Below are 27706 nucleotides of genomic sequence, written 5' to 3' on the forward strand. Positions count from 1 at the left end.
TAAATATTTGCACCCATCTGAGCTATCAAATGAATGTGGACTATCTGGAACTAACCATATCCTGGAATAAAACCACTAAGAAAGAAAAAGTTCCAATGTATTTTGCTGGCTTCTTATTATAGTAAAATCTAGAATAACCCAAAGCTTTGAGAAATAGGCTTTTCACCCAGGGTCACTAAAAATGTTTTTTTTTTTTTTTTAAAGGTTTTATTTGGGAGGGGGGAGAGACAGAGAGCATGAGCAGGGGGAGGGGAGGGGGAGAAGGAGAGGAAGAAGCAGGCTGCCCACTGAGCAAGGAGCCTAATGCGGAACTTGATCCCAGAACCCTGGGATCATGACCTGAGCGGAAGGCAGACGTTTAACCAACTGAGCCAGCCACACGCCCACTAAAAATGTTTCTAAAAGGTATGGTTCATTTTCTATAGTAATAAGAGAAATGAATTCTAAAGCAAACTTGTGACTCACACACTCTACATTAGGAAACCACTTAAAACCTGTAACACCCAAAAAGTGTAACCTTCCTCCTGAAGATTTATTATAAATAAAAAGACTATGTAGAGAACCGAAAAATGTTCACAACCTATTAAGAAGCTAAAAAAAGAATATAATTTTTACCTGTATGTTCAGCTGAGACTTTTTAAAACATATGCTAACATCCAGTGTGGGTTGAACTCTGCTAAGGGAGAGAGGGGACCAGTTCGCGGACAGTGGCTCCCACCAGCTTCCAGAGCTGAGGCCAGGAGAGGTGCTGCCACTGCCAGGAGAACGTGGGGCACAGCGGGCCTCCCAAACTCTTGCTAAGGGCAGGGCTACAGCAAGGGAGACCTCACGTCATGGAGCTGTGCCTAGGCACATGGAAATGCCTCCTCACGACAGAAAATTCTAGGCCAACGTCCTCACATATCCATTTTGCACACACGCAGGATAGTATCTAGAAGATAAATTTCTAGATTAGAACAATGGGTATGTCCATTTTAGAAGCTAATACACACTCCCCAACTGCTCTCTAAGAAGGTTATACCAATGGACACCCCCACCTCTTCCCTCAGTCTCCAACATCACAGCCGCACCTCCCTCCTTACCAGCTAGATTCCAAGCTCCGATGTTTTAATTCCTGCCCTGCACACGCCCTTACTTCCCTTGCCCCTCAGTTCCTCCACTGGACTCATTTAGCAAGAGTACAGCCTTTATTAAGCCAACTCCACACCTACTGTGCCCAAACAGCTGAACGTGGCTAGACAAAACACACAAAACCTTCACTTCCCACGTATGACCAGAAATCTCCAGTGACATTGAAAACTGCCCAGAAACTGACCACAATCCCCTAATCAGTGGACTGTCTTAGCCTCCGAGAGGGCTATTCCACTCTTTCTGATCTTCCTAGATCTCCAACATTCCTCCCTCCCACTTCTGCTCGTTCTCAATTGATAACCTCACTAAAACAATAGAAACCATCGAAGAGAATTGCCTCTACTTCTCAGGAGCAAGGTAACAACTGACCTTCACCTACCATTATACATCCCGTCTTCAGTCCTCGGACAGCGGACACACCAGGTGCCCAGTGCCTCGACCTGCCCATTCCACCCTGTGCTCTCTTGCCAACCAGGCCTGTGCTCTCACAATTAACCTCTGACAATCCTCAAACCAGTATTTCCATCCTGAGCTCCGACCTCACGTAGCCAAGTGCTGATCTGATAACAGCACCTGGGTGACTAATAAGTATCTCATACCTGCCACATCCAAAACAGGGTTCTCAACTTCCTATCCCACCCCATCTTCCTCAACTCAGGAAGTGACACCAACAGTCCCGCCCTTTACCCTCCAGCTTGAACCAAAACCTTGGGATCATCCTTGACCCTCCCCTTCCCCCATATCCAATCTAAGAGCAAGTCTTGTTTGTTTTCTTTTCTAAATACATGAGGAATCCTACATTTCCCTCCACTCTACTGCCAGCTCCATAATCCCCCATCATCTCTTACCTAGCCTGCCACAAAGGCATCCTAGCTAGTATGCCTGGTTCCAGTGGCCCTCCTGCTGTCTATTCACAGCACATCAGCCAGGGCAGTCTTTCTAGAACATAGCCAAATCATGGCACTTCTGTGCTTGAAATCCCCATAGCTTTCCTACCCAGAATAAAATCTAAACTCTTCACTGGACAGACAAGGCTCTAGGGCCCTGGGCTCTCCCTTTCCTCAGCCCCATCGCCAACCAGTCTCTCCTGTCTGCTCACTCCAGAACACTGGCCTTTTGGCTCTTGCTCAGTCAGGCCAAGATCATTCCTGCTTCAGGAATTCCGTACCTGCTTTTCTCTCCTTTGGGAATGTTCTTCCTTTGGGTCTTCACATGCTGAGCTCCTTTCCATGATTCAGGCCTCGGATGTCCCTCCCTAAAGAGGGCCTGTGAGACCACCCCATCTTAAACAGTCTCCATTCCAATATCCTACTTTTCTCTGTGGCACTTATCTCTACCTGAAATTACATTATCTACACATTCACTTCTTGTCTATCTTCTCCACTAGAACGGGCCTACCTGAGCTTAGAATTGTGCCTAGAACAGTGAAGATCCTTAAAAAATATTTGGTGAGTTAATAAATACTACTTTTACAATAAAACTCAAGCTGATTTTTAAAACCAACTGCATGAATAATTGCTACACTGTGAATAAACTCTATCAGAGGAGAAAGACCAGAAAAGAATAAACACTAGATGAAAGAAGTTGCAATGGGAATTTTTCTTAATTTACAACATCCTATTTTAGCATTTCCTCTTATTGTTCTATAATAAAAACCAGGATCTTTTCTGTCCTAAATTAAACGTTAGTGAGGATCTATCACTGAGAGAGGGTCACGACTCTAAATATTGGTTGTGAAAAAGAGAAACTCTGACAGCCGGCGGCTGGCCTGGCACGCACACCGAGGCCCTGGGGTTACACGCGAACACCAACAGCAGACAAGGCCTCTTCGCGAGCAGGATGGATTCAAACAAAAACAAGACCAAGCTGCAAGGTTATGTGAACACAGACAAAACACGAACACTGTCCACACCACAAAGTACCGAACGCCACCCCCCCACCCCCCTCTCCCCCCCAGCTAATGAGTGTTGCTTCTTTGCCAATTTCAGCTTTGGCCCCACTTCAGTCTGCTCGCCCTACTGGTAAGAATGATTAAAATACTGAATCATAGAACTGCCCACTTTCTGACAGCATCCAGTCTAGACCAAACCATCTTTCCAGCACCATCTTCCTGAGATGGCCCACAGCTCCCTGCCACGTGTAGTCTCCTGCCCTGCCACAAGCAATGCAGCCCAACACGCCCCACGAAGGCCACGTGTGCTCCTGGTGATGCTGGGCGGGTGAGCACTGACTGGTGTCACAACACCAGATGCAGTTACAGGCCACTGGACATGCAGAAGTCCTAAGAGACCCGGCTGGAAAACTGACCCCGAGATATAATCTCAGGGCTGGTTCTCTGAATGCATTCCCTGACATTGGCTGATGTTCGTGTCATCTGCCTCTTTCTCCTAAAAACTGAGTGAAGGAAATTTAAAAAAAAAAAAAAAAAGTCAAATTAATAAAATAATCTTACAATTAATCAAGGATGCCTCACACAGTTTCCCTTCCCTCCCTATTTCTGGAAGTCACACCAAGCACAGGGTTAGCGTGGGCTGGATGACGGACTCTTGGGCAGAGCCTGAGGCAACACTACTCAAGTACTTTAAGCCACATGTTCAAGCCCAATAAATTAGCCCAGGCTTAAAGAAGTCAGGCTGTACACATGTAAGAATTTTAATAAGCCTGGAAAATGCTACCTAGAGCTTATGCACGAGCTTACTGTACCAATGGGATTCCCTGCCACCAGCCACGGAGTGCTAAGCCCCTGACAAGAGCTGTCGGGCACATGGGGCAGCAGGGACAGGGAGTCGGCTTGGTCTAGGTCTCCTCAGGAGCTGGAGACTCAAAGCAGAAAGGCTGGCAGCCAGATGGATGGAGAGCAGAATAGGGCATGCAGCTCAGTGGAGCCAACGGCATTTACTAGGAAAACATGTCGAAGGTTTGTTTGGTGGAAATCTGGTCTTCCCACACCCTTCCAGAAACTGGCAAACACTGTAATCAATGTCTGCATTTATCAAATGCCTGCTTGTACCCAGAACCGTGTTAGGTACAATAGAGAGTTATTGAAGCAAACATGGTCTCTGCCTTCTAGATGCTGACACCTAATATAAATAAAAACAATAAATCTGTCCAGAGGATTACCAAACTCACTGAACAAACATGAAATAGTCAAAAGCACCGACCTCATATAAATGCAGCGGGTAAGAGCTGAAGGGTAAGTCATGGGAGATGACTCTCTAAACAGGGCGGGGCCCTAATGCAACAGTTACCTTGTTAAGGCTGAGTCTCCAAGGGGGGAGGTCGGCTTTTAAGAAAAGCTACAAGGGCTGGCTCTTGGGCTGGGGGAAAACGAGCCAATCAGAGAAGACAGTGAAGCTTGGGGCTTGATTTAGAGACTGAAATACATGTACAGGGAGAAAGAAAACTTGACAAGCATCCAAGAAAAGTAGGGGAAATCAGTCAAGCAGGTGTATGTTTCTCAACCGCTTTTACTCGAGCCCTCTTCTGATACACACAAGAAAACTCACACTCCCTTTTAATGTTATTTAAAATTTGAAAGGAAACTAAATATCCTTTTTTTTTTAAAGAATTTTCTTTCGGGTTTTTTTTTTTTTTAAGATTTTATTTATTTATTTGACAGAGAGAGACAGCCAGCAACAGAGGGAACACCAGCAGGGGGAGTGGGAGAGCAGGAAGCAGGCTCCCAGCAGAGGAGCTTGATGTGGGGCTCGATCCCAGGACTCTGGGATCACACCCTGAGCTGGAGGCAGACACTTAACGACTACGCCACCCAGGCGCCCCAGGAAACTAAATATCCTAACCCACACCAAACCAGAAGGTTCAGAATCCGATTTTCCAAATGACAAAAACCACTCCCTTCCCCTACAGCTAAGAATCACCCGGGTGAATGGGAGCACCTGTCAACAAGGACGGAGGAGCTGTCACTGACTTCTTAGGATCCACATGGGACCAGACAACCAGTAGTAGTAAAGAGCTACAGCCTAAGGCAACACAAACCACGGCACTAGCAAGAATATGTCATAATTACCTGATTAAAATTTTTGAAGGAAAACTCTTTGTAGATGGCATCTCTCTCCTGTAATTCCGACCATCCTGCTGCTTTCAGGTCAAGGATAACTTGGTTCCTCTCCTCTGCTGTCAAACGGTGAGCATCTGCCACCTATGAAAGGAACACATGTAGTATCTGAAATGTAGAGGTTCAGTTAAACTCAAACGCATAGCCCTTTACCTTATGGAGAGACGTAGAAAAATACCTTAAGGACAACGATTTGTGACCATTTGGGGCTCCTCTGTTATCAAAAAAACAGACAAAAATAAGGCTAGCTCCATACAAAAGAGGCTGTCTCCATGCTAATGATATCTCACACACCTTACTGTTGCCTGACGCTTCACCATTCTGCGTCTCTGGTTTAGTACAGACACAACCACTAGCCATTACCGCTGGTCGTCTTACCAGTGACCATTACCCAGGGCCAGCATTCCCGCATGTGGGAAACTTGGTCAGCACACCCATGCAAGGAGACCCTGCAAGTCTGCTGTCAGGTCCCGAATTAGAACTCAAGGCTCTGTACTCCTGGTCCACTGCTCTCTGGAGGGCCCCACACACGTTAGTAGCCTTCACTGCCCACTCACATGGCTCTTAACTCTCTGGGTGCACTATCCCCTTTCAGATCTGATGCAAACTAACCTCCAGAGGGGAAAAACACAAATGCACACTTAACACAGGATTTCGGATAATAACTTCTGGGGGTCCACAGATCCTCTGGACTATAGGCAAAAAAGCCCTTGCCTTAGTAAAGTGAGTTTTTCCAGGACACCAGTAAGACAAATCTCCCCAGCACTGCCCACCTTTTTCCCACACTCACGCTGGTGATGAAACCCTCAAAACCGGAGCTCTGTTGGCTAACACATGCCACACTTCCCATGCTATTTGTTTTTTAATTGAAAGAACTCTAGGGACACCTGGGTGGTTCAGTCGGTTGAGTGTCTGCCTTTGGCTCAGGGTCATGATCTCAGCGTCCTGGGATTGAGCCCTGCATAGGGCTCCCTGCTCAGTGGGGAGCCTGTTCTCCCTCTCCCTCTGCCTGCCTCTCCCCCTGCTTGTGCACACGCTCCCTCTTTCTGTCAAGTAAATAAATAAAATCTTTAAAAAAAAAGAAAGAAAGAAAGAAAGAAAGAAAGAAAGAAAGAAAGAAAGAAAGAAAGAAAGAACACTAAACATCATAGCCAGAGAAAGGAGAGAAGGACACTCTAGCAGCAGTCAGAAGAGCTTAGCTCTCATACCAGCATAAATGCCAACCAATACCTCTGACCCTACCTAGCTGCAGGGCTACTGAAGGCTCAGGTGAGAGAGGGACTGTCACCCAGAAGGACAAAACACACTCTAGGGGCTCCTCATCAAACAGCAACTGGGGGCTGAGCTGGATCTTCCACCACGAAACTACAACTCATTCCCGCTTCAGAAATCACGAAACGGTTTATCACTGACGTTAATGTAATTAAGAGGGCACAGTAAGTAAAATTACTTTAAGACAATTTACTCTGGGGCGCCTGGCTGGCTCCGTGAGTTAAGCAGGGAGTCTTCTTCTCCCTCTCCATTTACCGCTCCCCCACAACCGCCCTCATGCGTGCACACTCCCTAATAAAGAAATAAAATCTTAAAAAAAAAAAAAAAGACAACTTATTCTAAGAAGAGGAAAAAAGGTTGCTTATGCACCAATTTTCTTGTTTCTCTTCCTTGCTAGGTCAGCCACCCTTCCCCACAACTAACACAAGAAAAAAAAAATGAAAAAAAGAAAACTCTAAACAAAAACATTTGAAGACCTGTTACCAAAACCACTTAAACTATTAAGATTCAAAACATCTAGTCATTACTTTTACAGTGACCCACTATAGGAAATAATCTAAAATGCTTATTAGTCACTTAAATATGGTAAGTCAACTCAGAAAAGTACGGAAAAGAAATTAAATGACCTGTGTCCACTCTGAGTAGCTGCCAAGAAAACTGTGAACCATGCTGTGGGCAATGCAGCAGTCACCCGGAGTGAGTGGAACACGCCTGCTGAGCTGTTTCCCTCCACACTCTCTGCCACTTGCATCCCCAATGAGGACGATGGTGCGCGCTCTGCGCTCACCACAGGAGTCTGCCCAAGAACAGGGACCACGTCCAGGACTGTGAAATGGAGCCACTTCATCTACGTAACACAAATGGTCCCCGTGGAGACACACCTACTGCAGAACCCTTTATGATGGGCTTAATTATTTTTCTGCGGGAGATGGGGACAGGGATAGGGAAGAGCACAGGATCTGGAGAGAACAAACTTGATCCAAGGCCTCGCTTGATTATTTTCAGCTGTGGAGATGCTGAACCAATCACTTGGCTTCTCTCAATACCAGTATCCTCATGTCTTCGGTGGGGGTATCACAACATCTACCCGTTGAGACTTTTTTTTTTTTTTTAAGATTTTATATATTTATTTGAGAGAGAAAGAGAGAGCAGAAGCAGGGGGAGTGGCAGAGGGTGAGGGAGAAGCAGACTCCCCGCTGAGCTGGCATGGGGCTGGATCCCAGGACCCTGAGATCATGACCTGAGCTGAAGGCAGACGCTTAAACGACTGAGCCACCCAGGAGCCCCGAGATTTTTTTTTGAAAGAGTTCAGTTAAAGAGATCTTGAATGTGAAGGCACCCAGCATAGAGCCTGGCACGTGGCAGCCACTCAAATCATGTCTGTTTATTCATTCCTCTGAACCCCGTAATTTCACTTAAACATCAGCTCCTTGGGTACAGACATGCCTTGGGACACGCTTAGGTGACAGTAACCACTCAACCCGTGTTCTCACCTTAGAGGCCACGAAACAGTGCTCACCTTCCTCTATCATCGAGCTATTTTAAATGTATCCTATTCAAGACTTCAAACTGCCAAGGGGCTCTAGCAAGCAACTTAAAATGAAATGGGAAGTTTAATGCAACATTTCCCCACTAGGTGGTGCTGCGTGTTAAAACTTTCCCTCAAGTTAATTTATCTCATTAATTTCTAATGCCAGAACACGGACGGAACGCCCCGCCGAAGAGGAAAGACGTATAAATTTGTCACCCCCCAAATGATTAATAATTCCTCCAAAAACATCGCACCAAAACAAGTGAGTTAACTCAGCGCTGAGGCAGCGGGTTTCGGGCGGGCGCGCTGTGCGGGAGCCGCTCCCTGCTCTGGGCGAGCGCACCACCGAGCGACACAGCGCCTTTAATCACGTCAAGTGACCCTAAGTATCAGATACCTTCACAGCTACTTTTCGTGCTTTCTCTAAACAAAACTCGTCCTCGGTGTTTTTGTCCCCCCGACGGGCAGTTTCGTAGACAACGACGGGATGTGTATGCCAGGAAGAAACGATGGTGCTGCGGACCCCTTGTCTCAGGCCAGGCGTCGGGCAGGTGCCCGGCGCCGGCATGCGGCTCTCCGAGGTCCGAGGTCCCAGGCCGGCCCGGGCCCTCCCCTCCGCCCCCCAGCCGGCGCCGCGAGTCCTCGCCCTCCTCCCGCACCGCGGGCCCCGGCACTCACCGTGGCTGAGAAGCTCCGGCCCCTGCCCCGCAGCGTCGCCAACAGCAGCCGCGGCGCCCCCCGCGCCCCCAGCGCCGCCGCCATGGCCGCCGGCTGAGGGCTGCCCGGCGCACTGCCTGCCCGCAGCCCGCAGGCGTCCACCGGGCCGGCCGGGAGCAGGGAGCGGTGCGGGCAGCCCCCAGCCGCGGGCCTAGTAGTCCTGCAGGCGCCCGCGCGGCCTGTCCCGGAAGGTCCCGGGAGCTTCAGGGCCGCCGACAGTGCTGGCTGCGGGCGGACGGCCGCCGCAGGCCTCCGCAGGCCCCCGCGCTCTCAGGTCCCGCTCCGCGCCCGCCGCGGCTTGCCGGCACCGACCCGCTTTCCCGCCCGTGCCGGGAGATGGGCGAGCAGGCCGGCCAGAGCACTCAGGCGTGACCCCCCGTTTGGATTTTCGGTGTCCCGGCCCCGGCTCGCCGCACACTCGCGGACTGTCCGTGCCGGGCTCCCTCCTAGGCGGTGGGGCTAAGAGCCCGCGCCGGCGGCAGGACTTCGCGGGCGGGGACGGGAGGAGATGGGCTTCGGGTGGGTGCTTGGGGACCACCCCCCCTCCCTGCTCGCGGAGGGCAGAGAACCACAGTGGTTCCGATCCGGGCTTGTAAGGCATAGGGCCTTGGGTGCGGATGGAAGCTCTGCTGGGCCTGCCTGGCTGCTGAGACCCTGGGCACGCTGGTTCATCTGTGCTGACCCAGACAGGACAGTCTGGATACCCGGCTCTTAATGCTTTAAGGAGCGGTGCACGGTGCGCACTCCGGAGATGAACGTAGACAGAGTCACAGGATTTTTGTTTTTTTGTTTTCTGGGGAAGACGTGGATTCTTTTATGCATGTATTTACTAGTATTTTTTTTTCCTTGCCTTTTTTTCAAATGTAATGTCACATACTATGAAGTTCACCCTTTAAAGTACACAGTTTACTGGTTTTTAGTATATTCACTTGTATCTCTTTTTGCTAGTTTAAGCAAATTAATATAACCAATTTTGCATAGGATTTAGCCACATGCTCGAGAATTTTTTTTTTTTTTTAATGAGAGTCCATTTAAATTTAACTTAGTTGCTAGCAGTTAATTTTATTTCCCGTATGGAGTTGGGGGGGGGTTGCGTTAAAACATCCTAAAATTCAGACATGGCTCAATATGCTTTCTTAAGTTTTTGCCCACTTGACAAAAACTCTGGGGAGGAATCTCACTCCAGACCCTGATCAAATGTCACCAATCTTCACGCATCCGTCTAAGACACTCTAGTTTCCTTTGCCTGATGACTCGAGTGGGCAGAGACTGGAGATGGAATTAACAATTTCATTTCCAGTACTTAATCAAGTGTATACAACCATGAATACTCTGCAAACTTGCTTACTAAAGTGAGAACTGCAAAATGAACTGGTAGGTGTGAGGTAATAAGAGACTATTTTCTTTCCTGAAATGCACTGTAGGAAACTGGCATGTCAGTTGTAGTTAAGAAAAGCAGCAGCAGTAGCACGCCAGTAGGGCCCAGGGGAAGTGATGTTCACCAGGAGGGGCTTTGGATACTCTGCCTTCACATGTAGGTCTCCAGTTAGTCGGATTTAAGTTCCTTAGCAGAGATTTACTGAGCAAGTCTCTATAGTGGACACGCTTGGGAAAGGCAGTCTCCCGCTCAGTGTAAGAATGGGCCTTAGACCCATTTAAGTCCTGCTCACACATGTCAGAATGGCCCTTAGGCCTAGAGCACCTCTTAGTTAAAAAGAGCCCATACGGCCTGTTCCAGGCTTATCACCTTATATGAGACTATCCTTCCCTGATCCAGGCTCAATATGTACTCCTGTATTCTGCTTAAGCACGGTAAGTCAAATAGCCCTGGGGCATGCTTCCCCCACTCCCCTTTCCATAGTACAGACTCCAGTGGGTCAGGAGACTCCAGTGGGTCAGGAGGAGCTTTGCTGAGACACCAGTGGCGCACTCGGGCCTTTGGCTGTTGGGGAGGATCCACTAGCTGTGAGGGCCCAGTGCACATTCCTGGAGCTGATATTGCTGTGTCTCTTCTGTGAGTACAAATGCTGTTCCATCCACTGCGTGACTATTACGTGTTGTGTTTTCCTTGGCAACTGATACTAAGCAGGAGCGAGCAGAAGTGTTTGGACTTCTGTCCCTGATGACTGGCATTCTGATGATCTTTGCTGTCTTCCATGCAGCTGAATCCCCGCCCGCCCCATCCCTGGCGTTGGTGCCAGTGCACAGACGGTTCTGCGGCACAGACGCCTTGCTTGGCTTGGGGTGGTTTAGCTGCCCTTGGACCTTCCTTCCTGCCTCCTTCTATTTCCCATTCCCTCAGCACCAGTGCTTTCCAACTGATCCTCTCTACACTTGAACCTCCCCTCTAGGGAACACCAGGTAGCTTGTCTCAGCTAAGTAAGTATTAGAAGCAAAGCCATGATCTGTTGGCCGTCCTAGGAGCCTTTCCTCGTCCTCCACACCCATTACATATCAAAGGCATGAATATGCCTGTATCTTTGATAAGATAACTTCTCATCTGGGAGTGTGCCCCCAGGAAATGAGACTATATACAACCATAAATTTAAAAAAAAAAAAGGTTAAGTAAGTAATGCGGAACCTACTCAAAGACCTATTATGTAGTTACAGTTAGGAAATCTATTGGCAACAGTGAAATATTTATCATTTGTTAAGCAAAACAAAACAACAACAAAACCAAGGTGCTAAATGATAGCTATGTTACGTAGGAGTCTATGGGAAACAAAGGGGGAAGACGAGGGAAATTCTCTCCATACCTCAGTTTGCTCATTTGTAAGTGAAAATAATAATAGTACCATTCTGAACCACCGTCCCTTCCTGCCAGTGACCACCCCGGCCATAGCTGTCCACAACATGAAGTTGTAAAGTCCTGCCCAACATAACATTCTGAGAAGGTGACTCAACTAAGGTTCTATTTCCATAGAATTTAGGGTGCGTTATGAAGTGAACTACTCTATCGGAAACACTGGACACCATCACTAAAGGTTATTTCTCATTAGGTGGTCAGATGTCTTATATCTGAGTTTAAGGGATCTTTTAGAAACAGCTTTTCAAAAAGTTGATATAAATTACACGTTGTCTCTTTTCTACCTGTGTCCTAAACTAGACTAGAATCAACTTGTGGGCAAGAACGGTGTTACGTATTTCTTTCGGCTCTCACTGAAGCTGGCACAGTGCTAAGAACATGTTAAGGCTGAATCAGTGCATGTTGGTTAGGTAACTGACTAAAACTTGAGTTATGCTTTGGCCTAGAACTGATCATAAATAAGCTTTAGTTCGATGATAATATTTACTTTCTCCTAACATCTGTCCTATCCAGAAACGACTTAAACCACTTCAGATCCTTCCGGTGAAATTCGAGATCACAAACACCAGAGTACTTGACTCTTTTATTTTCCCATCAGTTACTCAGAAGGTCACACTTATGAATTTTAGTACTTCTTCCACAACAGAACACTTTCCTGCTTACAGACTCTGAGAGAAAAATGGCAAATGAACAGAAACCAACCTTCTTAGACATACACGGAATCAAGACTCTTCTAAAACTAAAATGTGAAAAGTCCTATTTCTTCCTTCTATGAAGCCAACTGTCACTCTACCCACTATTCCACCTGAACACAGCTCCCATTTGAAACTGGATTACTCCCTTAAATACTGGATTAGTAAAAACAAGAATGGTGAGTTCTATTGAATATGTTCATTTGCTTTTTGCGGTACTAATTAAAACACCAATTTATAATTTTTTAACACATTCAGCAGTTCAACAAATGCATGATTCTTTTAATCTAACTAAAGGTGTAAGTCTACACTTTACTGGAGAAAATGTAAGAAAGTGCAGCATTAATTTCTGAAATTCCTCGTTCCGACTTCTCCTTGCAGTCCATCACTATTCCGCGTGTTCCTGCTCTTGTCCTGGAATGAGCCACCGAATGCTCTCAGTTCGAATGGTAGCATACATAATAAAACTAATCAGAAAGAATAAGGAAAATACAAGCAGCCAGTCCACACTTTTTATCAAAGTGCTGGGAAGAGGGCCTATTTGGTCAGCTTGAGTTACCACCACATTTTTCTTGGCTTCTATACCTGAAAGAGAAATCAGCTGTTTCAAATCAGATAGAAAACACACCCGCTAAAGATCTTTCTGAAGAGTTCTGCATGGTATGCAAAAAGATATGCAGTCTTAAAATAAACACCACACTAGTATATCTGGGATGGGTTTCACTTGCCTGTTAGTGTAATTTGTAACTTGCCTTTCTCCCACCACATCAAAGGAACAGGAACCCATTCAGCTGTTCAAAGCCTAAACATTAGAATTTCTGTGAACTCAGAAGGGTCTTCGGGCATGATAAGAGTTGTCTTTTGTTCTCTTTGAGACTGGTAAAGCTACTCTCAGGAGTCTACAGAATGTTTTCACAGGTGAAGGAACACTAAATTCAAAATGCTTTTAAATAATTTACTGAAAAAATTGTTAGAACTAACCACCACTGAGATCAGAGATTACCAAAGATGCTGTGACTTCTTGATTTCTTTTAGGTTCTAGGTTTTCTTAGAGTATTGAGCAAATTGGCTCCCTCTCTCCATATCCTGATTGGCAATCGGGAGTCTGGTACTGTGAGACTTGAATAGCTAACTATCTGGGAACAACCCTTCCACTCCTATGAGGTAACTCAGCTCTTTGTTCTTTACTGTGAGAGATAAGTAATTAGATGCAACTTAATATATATGGAAGGTATGTTATAACTCATTTTTATTTCCAGTGAATATACTTCAGAAAGAAGTGGGGTGCTCATAATTAAGGCATTAAAGCTTTTGTGGAGCAAACTTTATCAAAGAAGAGAATTTCTTCAATATTCAGTGTTCAAACTTTTACAGAATAAAAAGTAAGGCCACTTGTTTTGGCAAATATTAAGGAATTAAAATAGCATCTGCATATGGATGAATAAATGGAATACCACACAGCAACAAAAAGGAAGAAAATAAAAGCAACCATATGCACCAACGCAGGTGAATCCCACAAACATAACGGTGACTGAAATAACCCAGATACAAGGGAATCCATTATGTATGTCTCCATTAATATAAAGTTCAAAAACAGGTCACACTAGTCCATGGTGTTAGGAGTCAAGGTGGTAGTTACCCTTACAGGCAGCAGTAACAGTGCTGAGGGGATGGGCTGGTAACATTGTCTCTGGGTCGGAGTCCTGATGACCCAAGGCGCTCATTTTGTGAAAATTCATCACCCAGCACACCATTATAATGCACACATTTGTGTAACTACCACACTTTAGTGAAAAATGGATGTAAAAAGTTATCTACAGGTGTATGGTATGTGAATTCTAGAATAATAAAGCTGGTTTTTTAAAGGTATCGATAATCCTTATTTGTGTCAAGCTTGCCACTGACTGAGAGACTTTTAACAGAACCACAAGTAGTTCACTAGAAAAGAAGGTTTACATCTGAACGCCAGTCTTGACCCCTTCACTTAAGGAGAGCAGACAGGAACCCACTATACTTCCAGCAATAAAACCCCTTCTTAGAGCATATGATTTCTACATACCTGTCTGGTTAAAAATGAAGACTTTCAGTGTTTCCAGTGTTCGGTCTGTATGATTAAATCTAGCCATTGGTTTAGCTCCTTGAAATAATAAGATGTTAGGAACAGCTACAGTGCCAAACCTGGTAGAAAGGCTGTGACAGAAAGCAGTCAGTCAGACAACCTGAAGTAACAGCGGGTTTCCTCACACAGTTGCCATATCAGAATGGATGGCAATAAATGAGAAAGCATCATTTTCCTGTGACCTACAGAGGTTTCTGATATGCAAATTCTATGCTTATAGCAATTTCTGACTTTTTTCCTTATGGGTTGAGGTTGGGGGCATTCCTGTTCTGCTCAGTTGCTTTCTATTACAACAAGGAACTACCCTGGACACAGCTATTCCTCCTTTCTTTTTTTTTTTTAAGTAAACTCTACCCCCAACGTGGGGCCAGAACTCACAACTACAAGATCAAGGGTCGCGTGCTCTACGACTGAGCCAGCCAGGCATCCCCTAGTTATTCCGCCATTTAAGTTGTGAACTGCCAAAAGAGATCAGACCAGAAAATTCTAATTCATGGACAAAGCACACTGTGTCAATTTACTTGACAGAAGAAATTTCAAACTCTCCAGAATGCCCATCTCCGTCCCTCACACTAAGATTCAACTTAGGGCAAGCAATTAGTTGGTAAGTCAGCATGTGGGCATCTACGGTCTAGCAGACACACCAGGAAGTTCACAACCGGGGCAGGATGTAACATGATCTGAGTGGGACTGGCTCACCTTTACATAATACAGAGTCATGGTATAAGCTCTGCAGTCAAAACACGCGCGGTTCAAGCCTCAGGTCTGTCACTGAACCAGCTGTGTGAGCTTCGGGCAGACTATCTAACATCTTTAAGCCTCAGTTTCCCCTGTTAGTAAGATGATAGTATTGGATAATCAGGATTTTTTTTCTTTTGTAAACATGTTGTCACTTACATGTAAACAGATGAGGCAAACACATGTTGCAGGCCATATAACAAGAATAAGTATCTTCTACTCTCCATGATTAAGGCACCAGAGCAGGCACTGAGAAGGATGCATGGAGATGACTGAACAAAGCAGATGATTAAAGCCACCAGGGAACAGAAGCCCAAACCCAGAGTACTAAGCTGGGGCTGGGAGCCAGCCCTGCTGGCTTGGGGGCAGGGGAAGGCCCAGTCGAAGTCTGACACTAACCTAGACTAGACTTCCCATCAGCCTGCTCCCTTGGACCAGGCCACGCAGATATTTCCCTGAAGCCCTTGTGAGAATTACTAATTTGCTGCGATTTCTTTCTCCCTAAACAAATTTACGTAAATATTGGCAGTTACATTACACACACTGAATATCAGTGGAGTGCAATGTTTTACTCAAAATTTTAACTCGAGGGGCACCTGGGTGGCTCAGTGGGTTAAGCATTCAACTCTTGGTTTCAGCTCAGGTTGTGATCTCAGGCTCATGGGATCAAGCCCCGCGTCAGGCTCCATGCTCTCTCCCCCTCTCCCCGCTCACTCGGTTCCCCCCACCTCTCTCTCAAATAAATATATAAATCTTTAAAAAAATTTTTTTTTACTCGAAAAAGCTTTACTCAACTCCATTTTTACCAACTTGACCATCTTCAAGACTTTCCAAACTGATTCACATACAGCCTCCCATGCCCTACGGGGCATGTGATGTGGAGGAGAGGGACATGCTTTATAACCCAGACGCGGTCACAGCACCGGGGGAAATACAGAACATGTGAACAAAGCTCTTTGTAGCTCAGCTCACTTAACATCTAAAAAAGACAAGAGCCCACTGAATAATATAAAACAAAAGTAAATGTCATTTTAAGGGCCTAAATTAATTCATTAAATTAATTTACTGTCTGTCCACTAAGGAACACGCATGCAAGAATAAATGTGAACAAGAAAGAAGAAAGAGGGGAGGGAAAGGAGGAAAAGAAAGAAATCCTGAGCAGACACACAACAGGGTGCTGCGTTGGGCTGCCAGGGGTGGAAACCTAAACTGTGGGTGAGTCTCAGGAGGGTCCCACTTGTGACACTAATTTTGCTAATTCAGGCTGGCCGAGACTCTGAAGAGTCCTCTGGCCCCTCCACTGCCATCAGGTGGAGCCAGCTTCAAATTCCACCCTGAATGCAAACTGGTGCAGCCCCTCTGGAAAACAGTGTGGAGGTTCCTCAGAAAGTTAAAAACAGAGCTACCCTACGACCCAGCATTTGCACTACTAGGTATTTATCCAAAGGATACAAACACAGTGATTGGAAGGGGCACCTATACCCCAGGGTTTAGAGCAGCAATGTCCACAATAGCCAAACTATGGAAAGAGCCCAGATGTGCCATCAACAGATGAATGGATTGGGGCGCCTGGGTGGTGCAGTCGTTAAGCGTCTGCCTTCGGCTCAGGGCGTGATCCCAGCGTTATGGGATCGAGCCCCACATCAGGCTCCTCCGCTATGAGCCTGCTTCTTCCTCTCCCACTCCCCCTGCTTGTGTTCCCTCTCTCGCTGGCTGTCTCTATCTCTGTCGAATAAATAAATAAAATCTTAAAAAAAAAAAAAAAGATGAATGGATAAAGATGTGGTACAGATATATATACAATGGAATATTACCCAGCAATCAATAAGAATGAAATCTTACCATGTGCAACGACATGGATGGAACTAGAGGGTGTTAGGCGAAGTCGGCCAGAGAAAGACAGATACCACATGATTTCACTCACATGTGGAATTTAAGAAACAAAACAGATGAACACAGGGGAAGGGAAGGAAAAACAAAATAAGATAAAAACAGAGAGGGAGGCAAACCATAAGAGACTCTTAACTCTAGGGAACAAACTGAGGGTTGCTGGAGGGGCAGGGGGTGGAGGGATGGGGTAACTGGGTGAGCGCACGTGATTGAATGAGCACTGGGTGCTATGTGCAACTGATGAATCACTAAATTCTACCCCTGAAACTAATAATACACTATATGTTAACTAAACTGAATTTAAATTTTAAAAAAATTATTAACTCAGTCATAGCAACTCATTCGTTTATATAATGCAACCTAGGGCTAGTTACTTACTTCTGTGCAGAATGGGGGAAAACTTACAGTACATACCCACTACACCTGTTTTGAGGACAAAATGACATGCAAAATGAAAAGTGCTTTCCCCAGTATCTAGCACATGCTAAGCCCTCAATAAACAATAGATGCAATTAACATCAAAATAGAGAGAGAGAAATTCCACCCTTCAGAGAACAGTCCCCTCTTCAGGGGCCTCCAGAAAGAGAGGCCTCAGCTCCCTGAGGAGTGTGACCACCCTCACCACTCACCCTTGCCTACCCCTCCCACTAGTCCAGCTTTCAGGCTCACACCGACCTCCTTGGCTTCGAACTTAACTGATGGCAACCTCCAAAGAACTGCAAGCATCATCCAGAAGGATGACCCGTAAGCTCCACTCAGGGAACATACCTGCTGTGCTGAGATGCATCCAGTGCCAAAAAATGAAGAGCTGGAAATGCCCGGGGCAGAGAATTAAAATGAGGGGCCAAACTGGCAGAAAATCGGCACCATGGGGTGTAAAACAGGACGAGCGTGCAGTCACTACCGTTTGGGTTTAGAAAATCCATAAGGTCCTGTGGTAAAAGAAACAAGTGTTAAAGTCAGCAGTAAATGTTCGTATAAATTTTTCTGGAAGGATGCCCAAGAAATTGGAAACACTGCTGCCTCCACGGAGAGGAGGCAGGGACACAGACAGAAGGGAGACTGTAGGGTAGCTCCTTAAGAACCTTTTGGGTTTTGAACCATAGGAATGCATGAATCAGCAGAAAAGTATTATCAAATAACAAATCGTAAACTTTCCTGTAAATTTTCTTGATAGTACTATAAAGCATTTTAGTATTTTTCATAATGCATCAATTCAAATACTAAGTACACACAAGGCACAGGCCATTGTCCCAACCTCTCACCTGTGCCTCTCACACACTCTAACGGCATTATTAAAGCACTGAGATCTCAGGCCCCAACCATCAACTCAGCAGACCCAAATCTATAAGCAGTCCAATCAGTGCATTTGGCCAAAGGCTAGTTCAATTCAAGGGCGCACCATCCCTGCCACCACCCTAACTCAGGCTGCTGAAACTGCTCTCTCCTGGTCAAGTGTGTGACAGCCTAGAAACAGTGCTGTAGAGCTGAGGCAGTGTTCACCGGGCACTGAGGGGAGGCTGTGAGGCCAGCACTGACCCCTGCACGTGGAGGGGCTACGGACACTCAACGTACCACAGACCCTCATTTAAAATAAGCAGTCACGGTGTGCCGAGCTAGGATTTCTTCTCGTATTACATAAGCAGCCTGAACTCATCCTGCTACCTAGCTTAACAATTCCACAGAAACAGCCAGTCATTATCCCAGTGTTCTCTTCAGCATTATCATTTATCCAATGGGCTGGAAAAGCATGGCTAGGTTGGGGCCAACTGTCTCAGCTATCACTCCGGAGAAAACACTGGAGTCAAACTCTTTGAAGGAAAGAAATTTTTCATTAATAATACATGCTTCCCAGGGGTACCACCAGTCTAAACAATGCTAGATCACAATCTTAGTAATTCAGATATTTTTAACTTGCCTCTGTAGTAAATACCTCATTTGGAAGAAGAAAAATGTTAGGATTCTGATGCCAAGTGACTATCTGTCCACCAGGATATTTTTTTTTTTTAAGATTTATTTATTTATTTGCGAGAGCGAGAGAGCATGAGAGCGGGGGGAGGGGCAGAGGGAGAGGAAGAATCTCAAACAGACTCCGTGCTGAGTGCAGAGCCTGATGGAGAGCTCCATCTCACGACCTTGAGGTCACAACCTCAGTGGAAACCAAGAGTCACGCTTAACCGACTGAGGCGGCCCTGTCCCCTGGGATTTTCATCGTGAGGCTTGGTGGAGGGAGGACCCAGAGGGTCACCAGGCTCAAGCCGCCTAAAAAGCATAATTGACACTAGGTCTAGCGCCTCCTCTCCCTACGAACATCACGGAGAGCCAAGTCAGTTTTCAGTGATGCAGCCATTAAGTGCTGTCCCACTTACAAAATGATAAAGACTCTGACCTTCCATCTGAAAGTTGATAAAAGGATTAAATCGTAAAATCAATATGCAGAAAAGGAGAAAAGTACTAAACCATTCTTTCTTACCTGTGACATATTTAAAATTTTCAGAGTGAAGTTCTCTAAGCCCGTCACATTTCTCTCCTCGCAGTTCACCTTGGGGGATTTCAGACTTTCCGTGTTATTGGAGTCCTCGGGTGGGACCGGGTCGGACTCGGCCACTTCTGGCTCTGAGTAATACTCCTCCTCCCTGTCCTGGAAGCTGGCCCCAGAGCCGTCCAGAGAGAAGAGGTGCTCTCGGAGGCTGCACCGCGAGTCCTCCTCCCCTCGGGCCCCACAGGTGCCGCCGCTGGGCTCGGGACTCAGCTTGTCCTCGGTCTCCCCGGGGATCACGGACAGCATCACCACGTGGTCGCCATCAGCGTCCAGCCCCAGCACCGTGCCGGCCTCTCCTGCTGACTTGTCCTGGCCCCCAGGGCCACGCAACGGCTCCTCTTCACTCGCAGACACGGCTCCCGCCTGCAGAGCGCGAGCAGGCCGCTCCTCCGACGGCAAGTGACCACTTTCCTCTGCAACTACAACACGCCAGCATGTTCGCAGTCCTAAGTCACTTCCAAGTACATGAAAAGCCCAAAGAATTACAGTTCCCCTCAAATTAGACATTTTCCCCTAAGGGGAAAAAAGGTAACCTTCCCAAGAAGCTATCGGAGGGCCACCCGCCATTCTCCAGATCATGAAGAAGGTCACCAGGAAGTACCAGATGATGACTGTCAAATACAAAGTGGACAAATACATACCTTCATGGGATACCTGCTGCGTGCCGTGTGGATTATAAGCAAAAACATTCCCGTGCAGACATCCAATTAAGAAAATACAACACAAACACTTTCATTTGTTTGATGAGAATATCCAAAAATAATGATGCCTTTATAGAGGATTCTACTATGGCAAAGCATCCTTGCACACATAAGAGCCCTGTGAGCCGGGCAGGACAAGGGCTACCATCCCCGCGTAACGGAGGACCAAGCTGAGGCCCAGAGAGGCAGTGTAATGCCCAACAGCACACAAGCTAGGACGCAGCAGAGCCAGGTCTCTAAGCGAAGTCTTCTGGCTGCTACTCCAGATCGGGCCTTCCCCTCCCTGTGACCTCGGGGACTGCTGTGCCTCACAGTCCGAGAACACTCCATACAGCCGCTCCTGCATGAGGTGGCCTCTCCAGCCAGCGCCTGCTCTCCTGCCTGCTGCCTGTGGGAGTGCCGGGAGGCGCACCCCCCAGGGCCTGGGCAGCAGCAGGGCAAAGGAGGACCTTCCTCACGCTTTTGGAGCCACTAGATGGGGCTTGGGTAAAAAGCTCAGGTAAGGGAAGAGTCTGGGGAAGCGTCATATATTCACTGAGCAATCTCCATTCATCTCTGTAACAGTGACTCCTGCCCTCCAACTCCCATCAACTCAACAAGAGCTGCCAGCCTCAGTGCCAGGCACTGACTGGGGGAAACCAATGAGCCCGATGCACTCAGACAAGCTTGCCATGTGGCTGGGAAACCACCAGCCACGTAATGGCCTCTGCCATGCCAACGGCATGTCACCGAAGTGTGAAAACCCAACTGGCTTTAAAGTTGGGGGGGGGGGGTCTGGGAGCTCCCTAAGGTATGCACATTTGTATAAGGTCTCAAAGAATATCCCCACAGAGCTGTGCAGATTCATTCAGCAATTCAAAAACATTCTCTGAGAATTCTGCTTCTGGCTAAGTTGGAGTAAGAGGGACCAGATTTACCCTCCCTAGTGAAACAACCCAAAAAAGGCCAAAAATATGAACCAGTTTCAGGAGACTAGTTAGCAGGCAAGGAAGGACAGGGATCCCTGAAAACAGGAAGAACACAGGAGAGCCCTAGAAGTGTTCCAGCTTACCACCTGAGGGAGTGCATGCCATAGATCAGGAAAAGGGAAGGAAGCAGGCAGAGCCCAGCGCTCTCCAAGTTGAGGAGATGGTACTCAGGGTTTAGAGAGACCAAGAAAGCTAGAGTTTGTGGGACAGAATAGTAGAGATGGGCAAGCTGCAGAGAGAGGACTCCAGAGACCTGCAGAGAGACCCCGTCGAGTACACTGGTCAGCATTTACACGTGAGTTCCTTCCCAAAGCTAGGCAAAGAGCTGCCCAAAAGGATCAGAGGCAACAGAACCCAACACTCACAGAGAGCTGGGAAGAGTACCTGTTTCCACCAGCTAGACTGGAAAACCTCACGACTCACGGAGCACTGGGGAGACTACACAAAAGCAGTGGAGCAAACTCAATCCTACAGTAAATATAGCTCTGCTCCCGTCCAGCAAACCTTAAAGGCAAAGATCAAACCATGCTCAGCTAACTTAACTGTAACCTAGAACAAAACTCATGAATATTTAGAGAAATACTAAAATATCCAGCACTCAACAAGGTCAAATTTATGTCTGGCATCAAATCCAAAGTTACCAGGCATGCAAAAAAGCAGGAAAATATGATCAATAATGAGAACAGTAATTAACCAATTAAAACTGACCCACAGCTTGCAGATGTCAGAATTAGGAGATGAGGCTATTAAAACAGTGATTATAACTCTATTGCACATGTTCGGAAAGTTAAGCAGATATAGAGACATAAGATATAAAAGACCCATATCAAAATGCAAATCAAAACCACGGAGACCTCACCTCACACCTGTCAGATTAGCTATTATCAAAAAGACAAGAAATAACAAGTGCTGGTGAGGATGTGGAGAGAAAAGGAAACACTTGGACACTCTTGGAAGGAACGTAAATTGGTGCAGCTATTGTGGAAAACAGTATGGGGGTTCCTCAAAAAATTAAAACTATAATTACCATATGATCCAGCAATTCCACTTCTGGGTGGAACAAAAACACTAATTTGAAAAAATATATGCACCCCATGTTCACTGCAGCCTTATTTACAAAAGCCACGGAAGCAACCTAAGTGTCTACCAGAGGCTGAATGGGTAAAGAACATAGAATCTATACACACGATATAATAAGTCACAAAAAGAGGAAACCTTGCCATTTGCAACAACATGGAGGGACCATTATGCTAAGCGAGATAAATCTCAGAAAGACAAATACCATATACTTTCACATGTGGAATCTTTAAAAGTTAATTAATTAATTAATTAATAGCTCATAGATACAGAGAACAGACTGGTGGTTGCCAAAGGTATTGGTGGGGGGAGGGGTGAAATAAATGGGTGAAGATGGTCAGAAAGTACAAACTTCCAGTTACAAAATAAGTCATGGGAACGTAAGGTACAGCATGATGACTCTAGTTAATAAGACTGCCTCGCATATTTTAAAGTTGCTGAGAGTAAACCTTAAAAGTTCTCCTGACAAGAAAAAAAAAATCTTTTAACTATGCATGGTGTCAGATGCTAACTAGACTTACTGTGGTGATCATTTTGCAATTATACACAAACATTAATCATTACGTTGTACACCAGAAACTAATATAATGTTACATGTCAATCATAATTCTATTTTTTTAAAAGACCCAAATTGTACTCTGGCAACGAAAACTACAACATTTAAAATGAAAACTGCACTGGGTGGGATTAATGGCAGATGAGGCATTGCAGAAGAAAAGACTAGTGAATTTGAAAGCATAGCAACAGAACCTATCCAAAATCACACACACAATGAAAACAAGAATCCAGAGAAATTAAGAGAATCAGTGAGCTGTGGGACAGTTTCAAGTGGCCTAACATACAGATCATGAGAATACCCAGAAAGGAGGGGGGAGAAGAGGGGTGTGGGCAGAAAAAGTATTTGAATTAATAATAACCAAAAACTGCACAAACTTGATGAAAACCATAAATTCATAGATCCAAGCAGTTCAGCAAACCCCAATTTCAATGAACTACACCAAGATATTATCATAATCAAATTGCTCAAAACCAATGACGAAGACAAAAATGTTAAAAGCAGCCAGAGAAAAAAGACATGCTAGGTACGGGGGAAGAAAGGTAAAGATGACAGCAGATTCCCTACTGTAAACGATGCAAGCAAGAAGAGTAGCATCCTTAAAGTACTGAAAGGAAAAAACTCTAAACCTAAAATTCTATACCAAAGAAAAAAATCTTTCAAAAATGAAGGGAAAATAAATAATTTTTCAGAAATATTAAAAGCTGAAGGAATTCATCACGAACAAACACCCAGAACGAGAATCTTAAAGGAACTCCTCCAGGCCAAAGAAAAATGATACCAGATGGAAGAAATATGGATCCACACAGAAGAATGGAAAGCCCAAGACACAGTAAGTACATTGATAATTAGACACAATCTTTCTGAAAGTGTAGCTATGAAGGGGACAAGAAAGCCAGGGTAGGTGATAATGGGCCAAGGAGGTTTCTGTTTCGACTTTTAGGACAGAGGAGAAGTTTAAGGCTATATCAAGTTGATGGGAAAGTGGGCGAGGAGGGCGAGGGAACAAGAGAGGTTAGACAGGGCAGAGAACAGGGCTTGAGCAGCAAGGTGTGTCCTTGACTGGAGAAAGTCGCACTTCTATGTGACTGTGACTCAGAGAAGGCTCTGGGTGTCTGCACAGGGAGCTCTGCGAATTTGGTGGCAGTGGGATCACAATGACAGTCTTTCTGTAGCCTCTGGGTGATGAGCATGTACCGCTTATATAATCAGAAGAAAAACACGTTTGCTGGGGCGGCCACGAAACAGAGCAGGAAATGAAGCCAGAGGGGTGAAACGTCTGGAGAACAAAGGGTGTCATGTAGGGGGGCCAACCCTCCTCCCAAACGCCCCAGCTCCACAGACATCTGCTCTCTCTGAACCTAACCAACATCTCAGGTCTCATAAGTACACAGAGAATGCCAAGATCCTGAAAGAACCTCAGGAGAAAAAAAATCAGGTCAGAAATTACAACCTGGCTCTCTGATGACCCTCATAAAAATGCATAGATGTCCCTTGCAAAAAATCTAAAGGGAGTCTGAGTGATGCATAGAGTTGGTATTTTCAGTTCAGGAGGGTTATTTTTTCCCTCCTGTGAAAGAGTTAAGTAGACAGTACATATTACGAACCAAAAAATTCTTATGCCCTCAGATACCAGTGTTCTCGCTTAAGTATTGGGAAGAGAGGAAACTGTGAATTATTCCATACCAAGACGGAAATGACGTACCGTGTGAGAGTTGCTGAACCCTTGCAGCGTCACGTGCTTTTTAAAAGAGACTGCTTCTTAACCTCAACACAGGGACTACAGTGTGAGCCACACAAAAATGACAATCACTGCATCACTGGCAGCAAGGAAGATATCTGGAGAACAAGGGTGGGGGCACCGTGCCAACGCTGCCAGGGAGCCCTAGCCTACGTCAGATCCTTCACACCCTCCCAGTTTTGCTCAGAAGGCTCTCTACCGGCCGCAGGTTTTTCACAATGGCTTCTGTGGCAGCGATACCAGCCTCTGTCCACACAAAGAGTTCCACCAGACATCTCGGTCCCTGAACACTCCAGATCTCTTCCACCTACCTCAGTGCTGTCCCGAGGGCTGTTTCTCTGCCAGGAAAGCCCTCCACTGGCTCTCTTGCTAGCTAATCTGACTCATCGTTCAGATCTTACCCTAAACTTCACCTCTGTAAGGTGAACTTCACCCCCCTGACCCTCCGACCTGAGAGGTCTCCCATAACAGCATCCAATAATACCCTGGGACTCTCCCTGAAGCATTTTCCACTGCTGGAATTTACTTATTTGTAGTCATTTAATGCCTGTCCTCCAACAGATAGGAGGGCGGACCTGTTTCTCTACCTGGCTCACCACTGTACTTCAAGTGTCCAGCAGAGCATATGACATGTGATGGGTGCTCAGTAAAATCTGCCAGTTGACTGCCTAGTGAAGACAGGCATGGGGGTGTTGAAGCCAGGACACCTGGACAACACAGCTACCTCCAGGTGCTCATCTGCCAGTGGCGCCCACTACAGACCAAAAAGCCTCGGATTTTCAGCCACCCTAAAAAGGACCCAGGTGGTGAAAGTCCCTCTGCTGTCACCCCATTCGCGGCCTCGCCATGACGACGAACGGCCCACCCTATGTCTGGTGTTATCTTCAGGTCTGCGTGCTCATGGCCCAGACTGCTAGGGGGGCTCACATCACCCTGACTACAACAATAAGTCAGTCCCCTGAATCACCAAGATTCTGCCTGGAAACAGCACACTCAACGTGGGCAATGTGAGGAGAGATTAGTACAGGGGCCACCAACACATGGGCTGGATGTCAGAGAAACCAAAAGCAATGATAAGAAGCTTCAGGGCCAGTAACAGCAGCGAGGGAGCCAGTTACCACTCATAGACTTTGAAAGCTCAGAAGCAGCAAGTCACAGAACCTTGGAACAGTGTGCTCACCCTTCTAGAAGCTGTGACTTTCCATGGAAGGACAAAGCCAACCCATGATAATCCCTAAGGGAGGAAGCTGAGAGAATCAATATCCTCACCTCGGGCTCCCTTATTCCAACCCACACGAAGCCAGAAGGCAAGACAGCCAGTTGTTAGGCCATACAGGACAGCCACTGGGGGCACAGCGCAGGGTGGACGAGGCTAGAGAACGTTCTGGGGAACAAACAAAAGCTATCCAGCACATGCTGTCCCCTCTCTGAAGCTGGTGGTTAAAACGCAGTGACAGAGAAATGAAGTCCACAGGTTTGACTGTGAAGCAGGCAGGCATGGGCCTGAATCTCGGCTCCTCAACTTCTGGCTGTTGGAGACCCTGGCAGAACACTTACTGACACTGAGTCTCGGTTTACCCATCTGTAAACCGGGAACCAGAGCAACATCTACTTCATAAGCACGTGGAGCTTAAATAAGATGATGCTCATAAAGCATCAGCACCGGGCACAGAACCAGCGCTCTCACCAAGGTAACTGTGCTCCTCTTCCTCCCCTTCCTCCCGCTCAGCGGCCCTGCCTCCTTCCAGGCCACCTCACGGAAAGCAAAAACCTGCCTATCCCGGTAGTGAATGACAAGCAAGGCCGAAAGTCTAGACTTCGACAAACTGTGAGGAGTGGGGTGACGCAGCCCTGAGGATAAGGCCCCACCCCCGGCCCCAGCCGAGCGGCCAAGGGTAGTTGCCCCCCACCACACACACACACACACACACACACACACACACACACACACCCCACCACACCCCACCCCCGGCCCGAGGACGCCCCGGAGAGCGTGCGGGTTACCCGGGGAGTCTCCTCTGTTTTTCTCATCTGCCCTTCCTAAAGGCAACCTGAGCAAGAGCGGCCTTCTTTAAAAAGTGAGCCATCAAGGTGCCAAATGAAACGTGGGCTCTGCAGGCAGAAAGACGGGCTCTGCCACGACCCGAAGGGCAGACTCGACTCTCCGAACTCCGCGCCTCCTCCTGGTACGTGGAGATACTCGTGCAGCCACTCTCCTACGGTGGGTGCGAGGGCTAACTGCGATAAGGCACGGTTCCTACCTCCGCGTAAGGGCACCGTAAATGTCGGCTGTTCGTTACGATTTTTATCATTCGTAATAAAGGCTACGCCTCAGTAGGCGCTAATGCACTGTCACTCCCGACCCACTGACGCCTGCTGCGGGGGCCTGGACGGGCTCTCCGCCAGCGCCGACCGCCACTCGGGGCCACACAGGCAGAAAGAGGTCGGGACGACGCGGGGCTGGACTCGCCGGCCAGCGCCAGGAAGAGCGGAGGGCCCCTGCGCTGGTGAAAGAGCGTCGTCCGAGTAGACCCCCACCGCGCGCTATCATTTCACTCGCCGCCGCTAGACCCCCACCGCGCACTATCATTTCACTCGCCGCCGCTAGACCCCCACCGCGCACTATCATTTCACTCGCCGCCGCCTGCCGCCCCTGGCCACGGCCCCAGCCCGCACTCACCCTCTAGGCCGCGGGCTGGAGGCCCCAGCACCCATAGCAGGACCTGCCACCAGCCGAGGAGCCGCATGGCGCGGGGCTGGAAGCGGCCGGGACCACCACCCGGGCCGCAGGGCAACCGGCGCACGGCTACGCGCGTCGCGCTCCCGGCCTCCCGGAGGCCTGGGGGGAGGGGAGCCGCGATCGCGATCGCGATCCCGTGCCGCCATCTTGGAAGCTGGCAGCGGCCGCTGGCGCCATCTTGGAGTCGGGCGGCCTGCCTCTGGCCTCTGGTCTTTGGGATTCGCTGCTGTTCAGGTACCGCGAGCCAGGTACCTCGGGTCGCCTCGAACTTTCCTGACCCCCAGGCCCTGGACGGGGTTCCAACAGAGGCCAGCGGCCCTCTTTCTTCGCGTGCTGGCTGGGGCGCTTCATTCCGAGGCCCAAAAGGCCCGGAAGCCTCCTCCTCCGAGCGCCCCGAATTTCCTGCCTTA

At 47.3% G+C, this 27706-nt stretch overlaps 2 protein-coding genes across 6 annotated transcripts in view; both read right to left on the reverse strand.

Annotated features, from left to right (window-relative positions):
* PCBD2 (pterin-4 alpha-carbinolamine dehydratase 2) overlaps positions 1-9421 on the reverse strand; it is a 51095-nt gene extending 41674 nt beyond the window's left edge. The window contains exons 1-2 of one of the 4 annotated variants that reach the window (XM_045794660.2): positions 8688-8959; positions 5159-5290 (exon numbers count right to left, since the gene is read on the reverse strand). In XM_045794660.2, the coding sequence (XP_045650616.1) occupies positions 5159-5290; positions 8688-8771 (216 nt within the window). In that variant the 5' untranslated portion in view covers positions 8772-8959. Of the gene's footprint in view, positions 1-5158; positions 5291-8687 lie in introns of all 4 variants that reach the window. The other 3 variants (XM_087862260.1, XM_087862259.1, XM_045794661.2) reach the window with 3 other exon arrangements.
* Positions 9422-12101: 2680 nt separating this feature from the next.
* On the reverse strand, positions 12102-27699 carry TXNDC15 (thioredoxin domain containing 15). Of its 2 annotated transcripts, none has more exons than XM_045794659.2 (5): positions 27237-27699; positions 19445-19932; positions 17740-17903; positions 14284-14414; positions 12102-12809 (listed from the first exon to the last, which is right to left on the reverse strand). In XM_045794659.2, the coding sequence occupies exons 1-5, from the start codon at positions 27301-27303 to the stop codon at positions 12613-12615; spliced, it is 1047 nt and encodes a 348-aa protein (XP_045650615.2). In that variant the 5' UTR covers positions 27304-27699; the 3' UTR covers positions 12102-12612. The 2 variants fall into 2 exon arrangements, with proteins under 2 accessions (XP_045650615.2, XP_087718383.1); XM_087862257.1 differs by having other exon boundaries at positions 19445-19967; positions 27237-27563.
* Positions 27700-27706: the final 7 nt, after the last annotated feature.

The sequence above is a fragment of the Ursus americanus genome, chromosome 5, assembly GCF_024610735.1.
Source record: "Ursus americanus isolate L20-20 chromosome 5, mUrsAme1.1.p, whole genome shotgun sequence".
NCBI lineage: Eukaryota > Metazoa > Chordata > Mammalia > Carnivora > Ursidae > Ursus > Ursus americanus.

Excerpts from the sequence above, each read along its gene's own strand:
- TXNDC15 (XM_087862257.1), bottom strand. The coding sequence starts at position 27,442 with ATGGCGGCACGGGATCGCGATCGCGATCGCGGCTCCCCTCCCCCCAGG. Across the intron at positions 17,904-19,444 it reads AAATTTTAAATATGTCACAG|GACCTTATGGATTTTCTAAA; the intron begins GTAAGAAAGAAT and ends CTTTTACCACAG. Across the intron at positions 12,810-14,283 it reads CTTCATTTTTAACCAGACAG|GTATAGAAGCCAAGAAAAAT; the intron begins GTATGTAGAAAT and ends TTTCTCTTTCAG.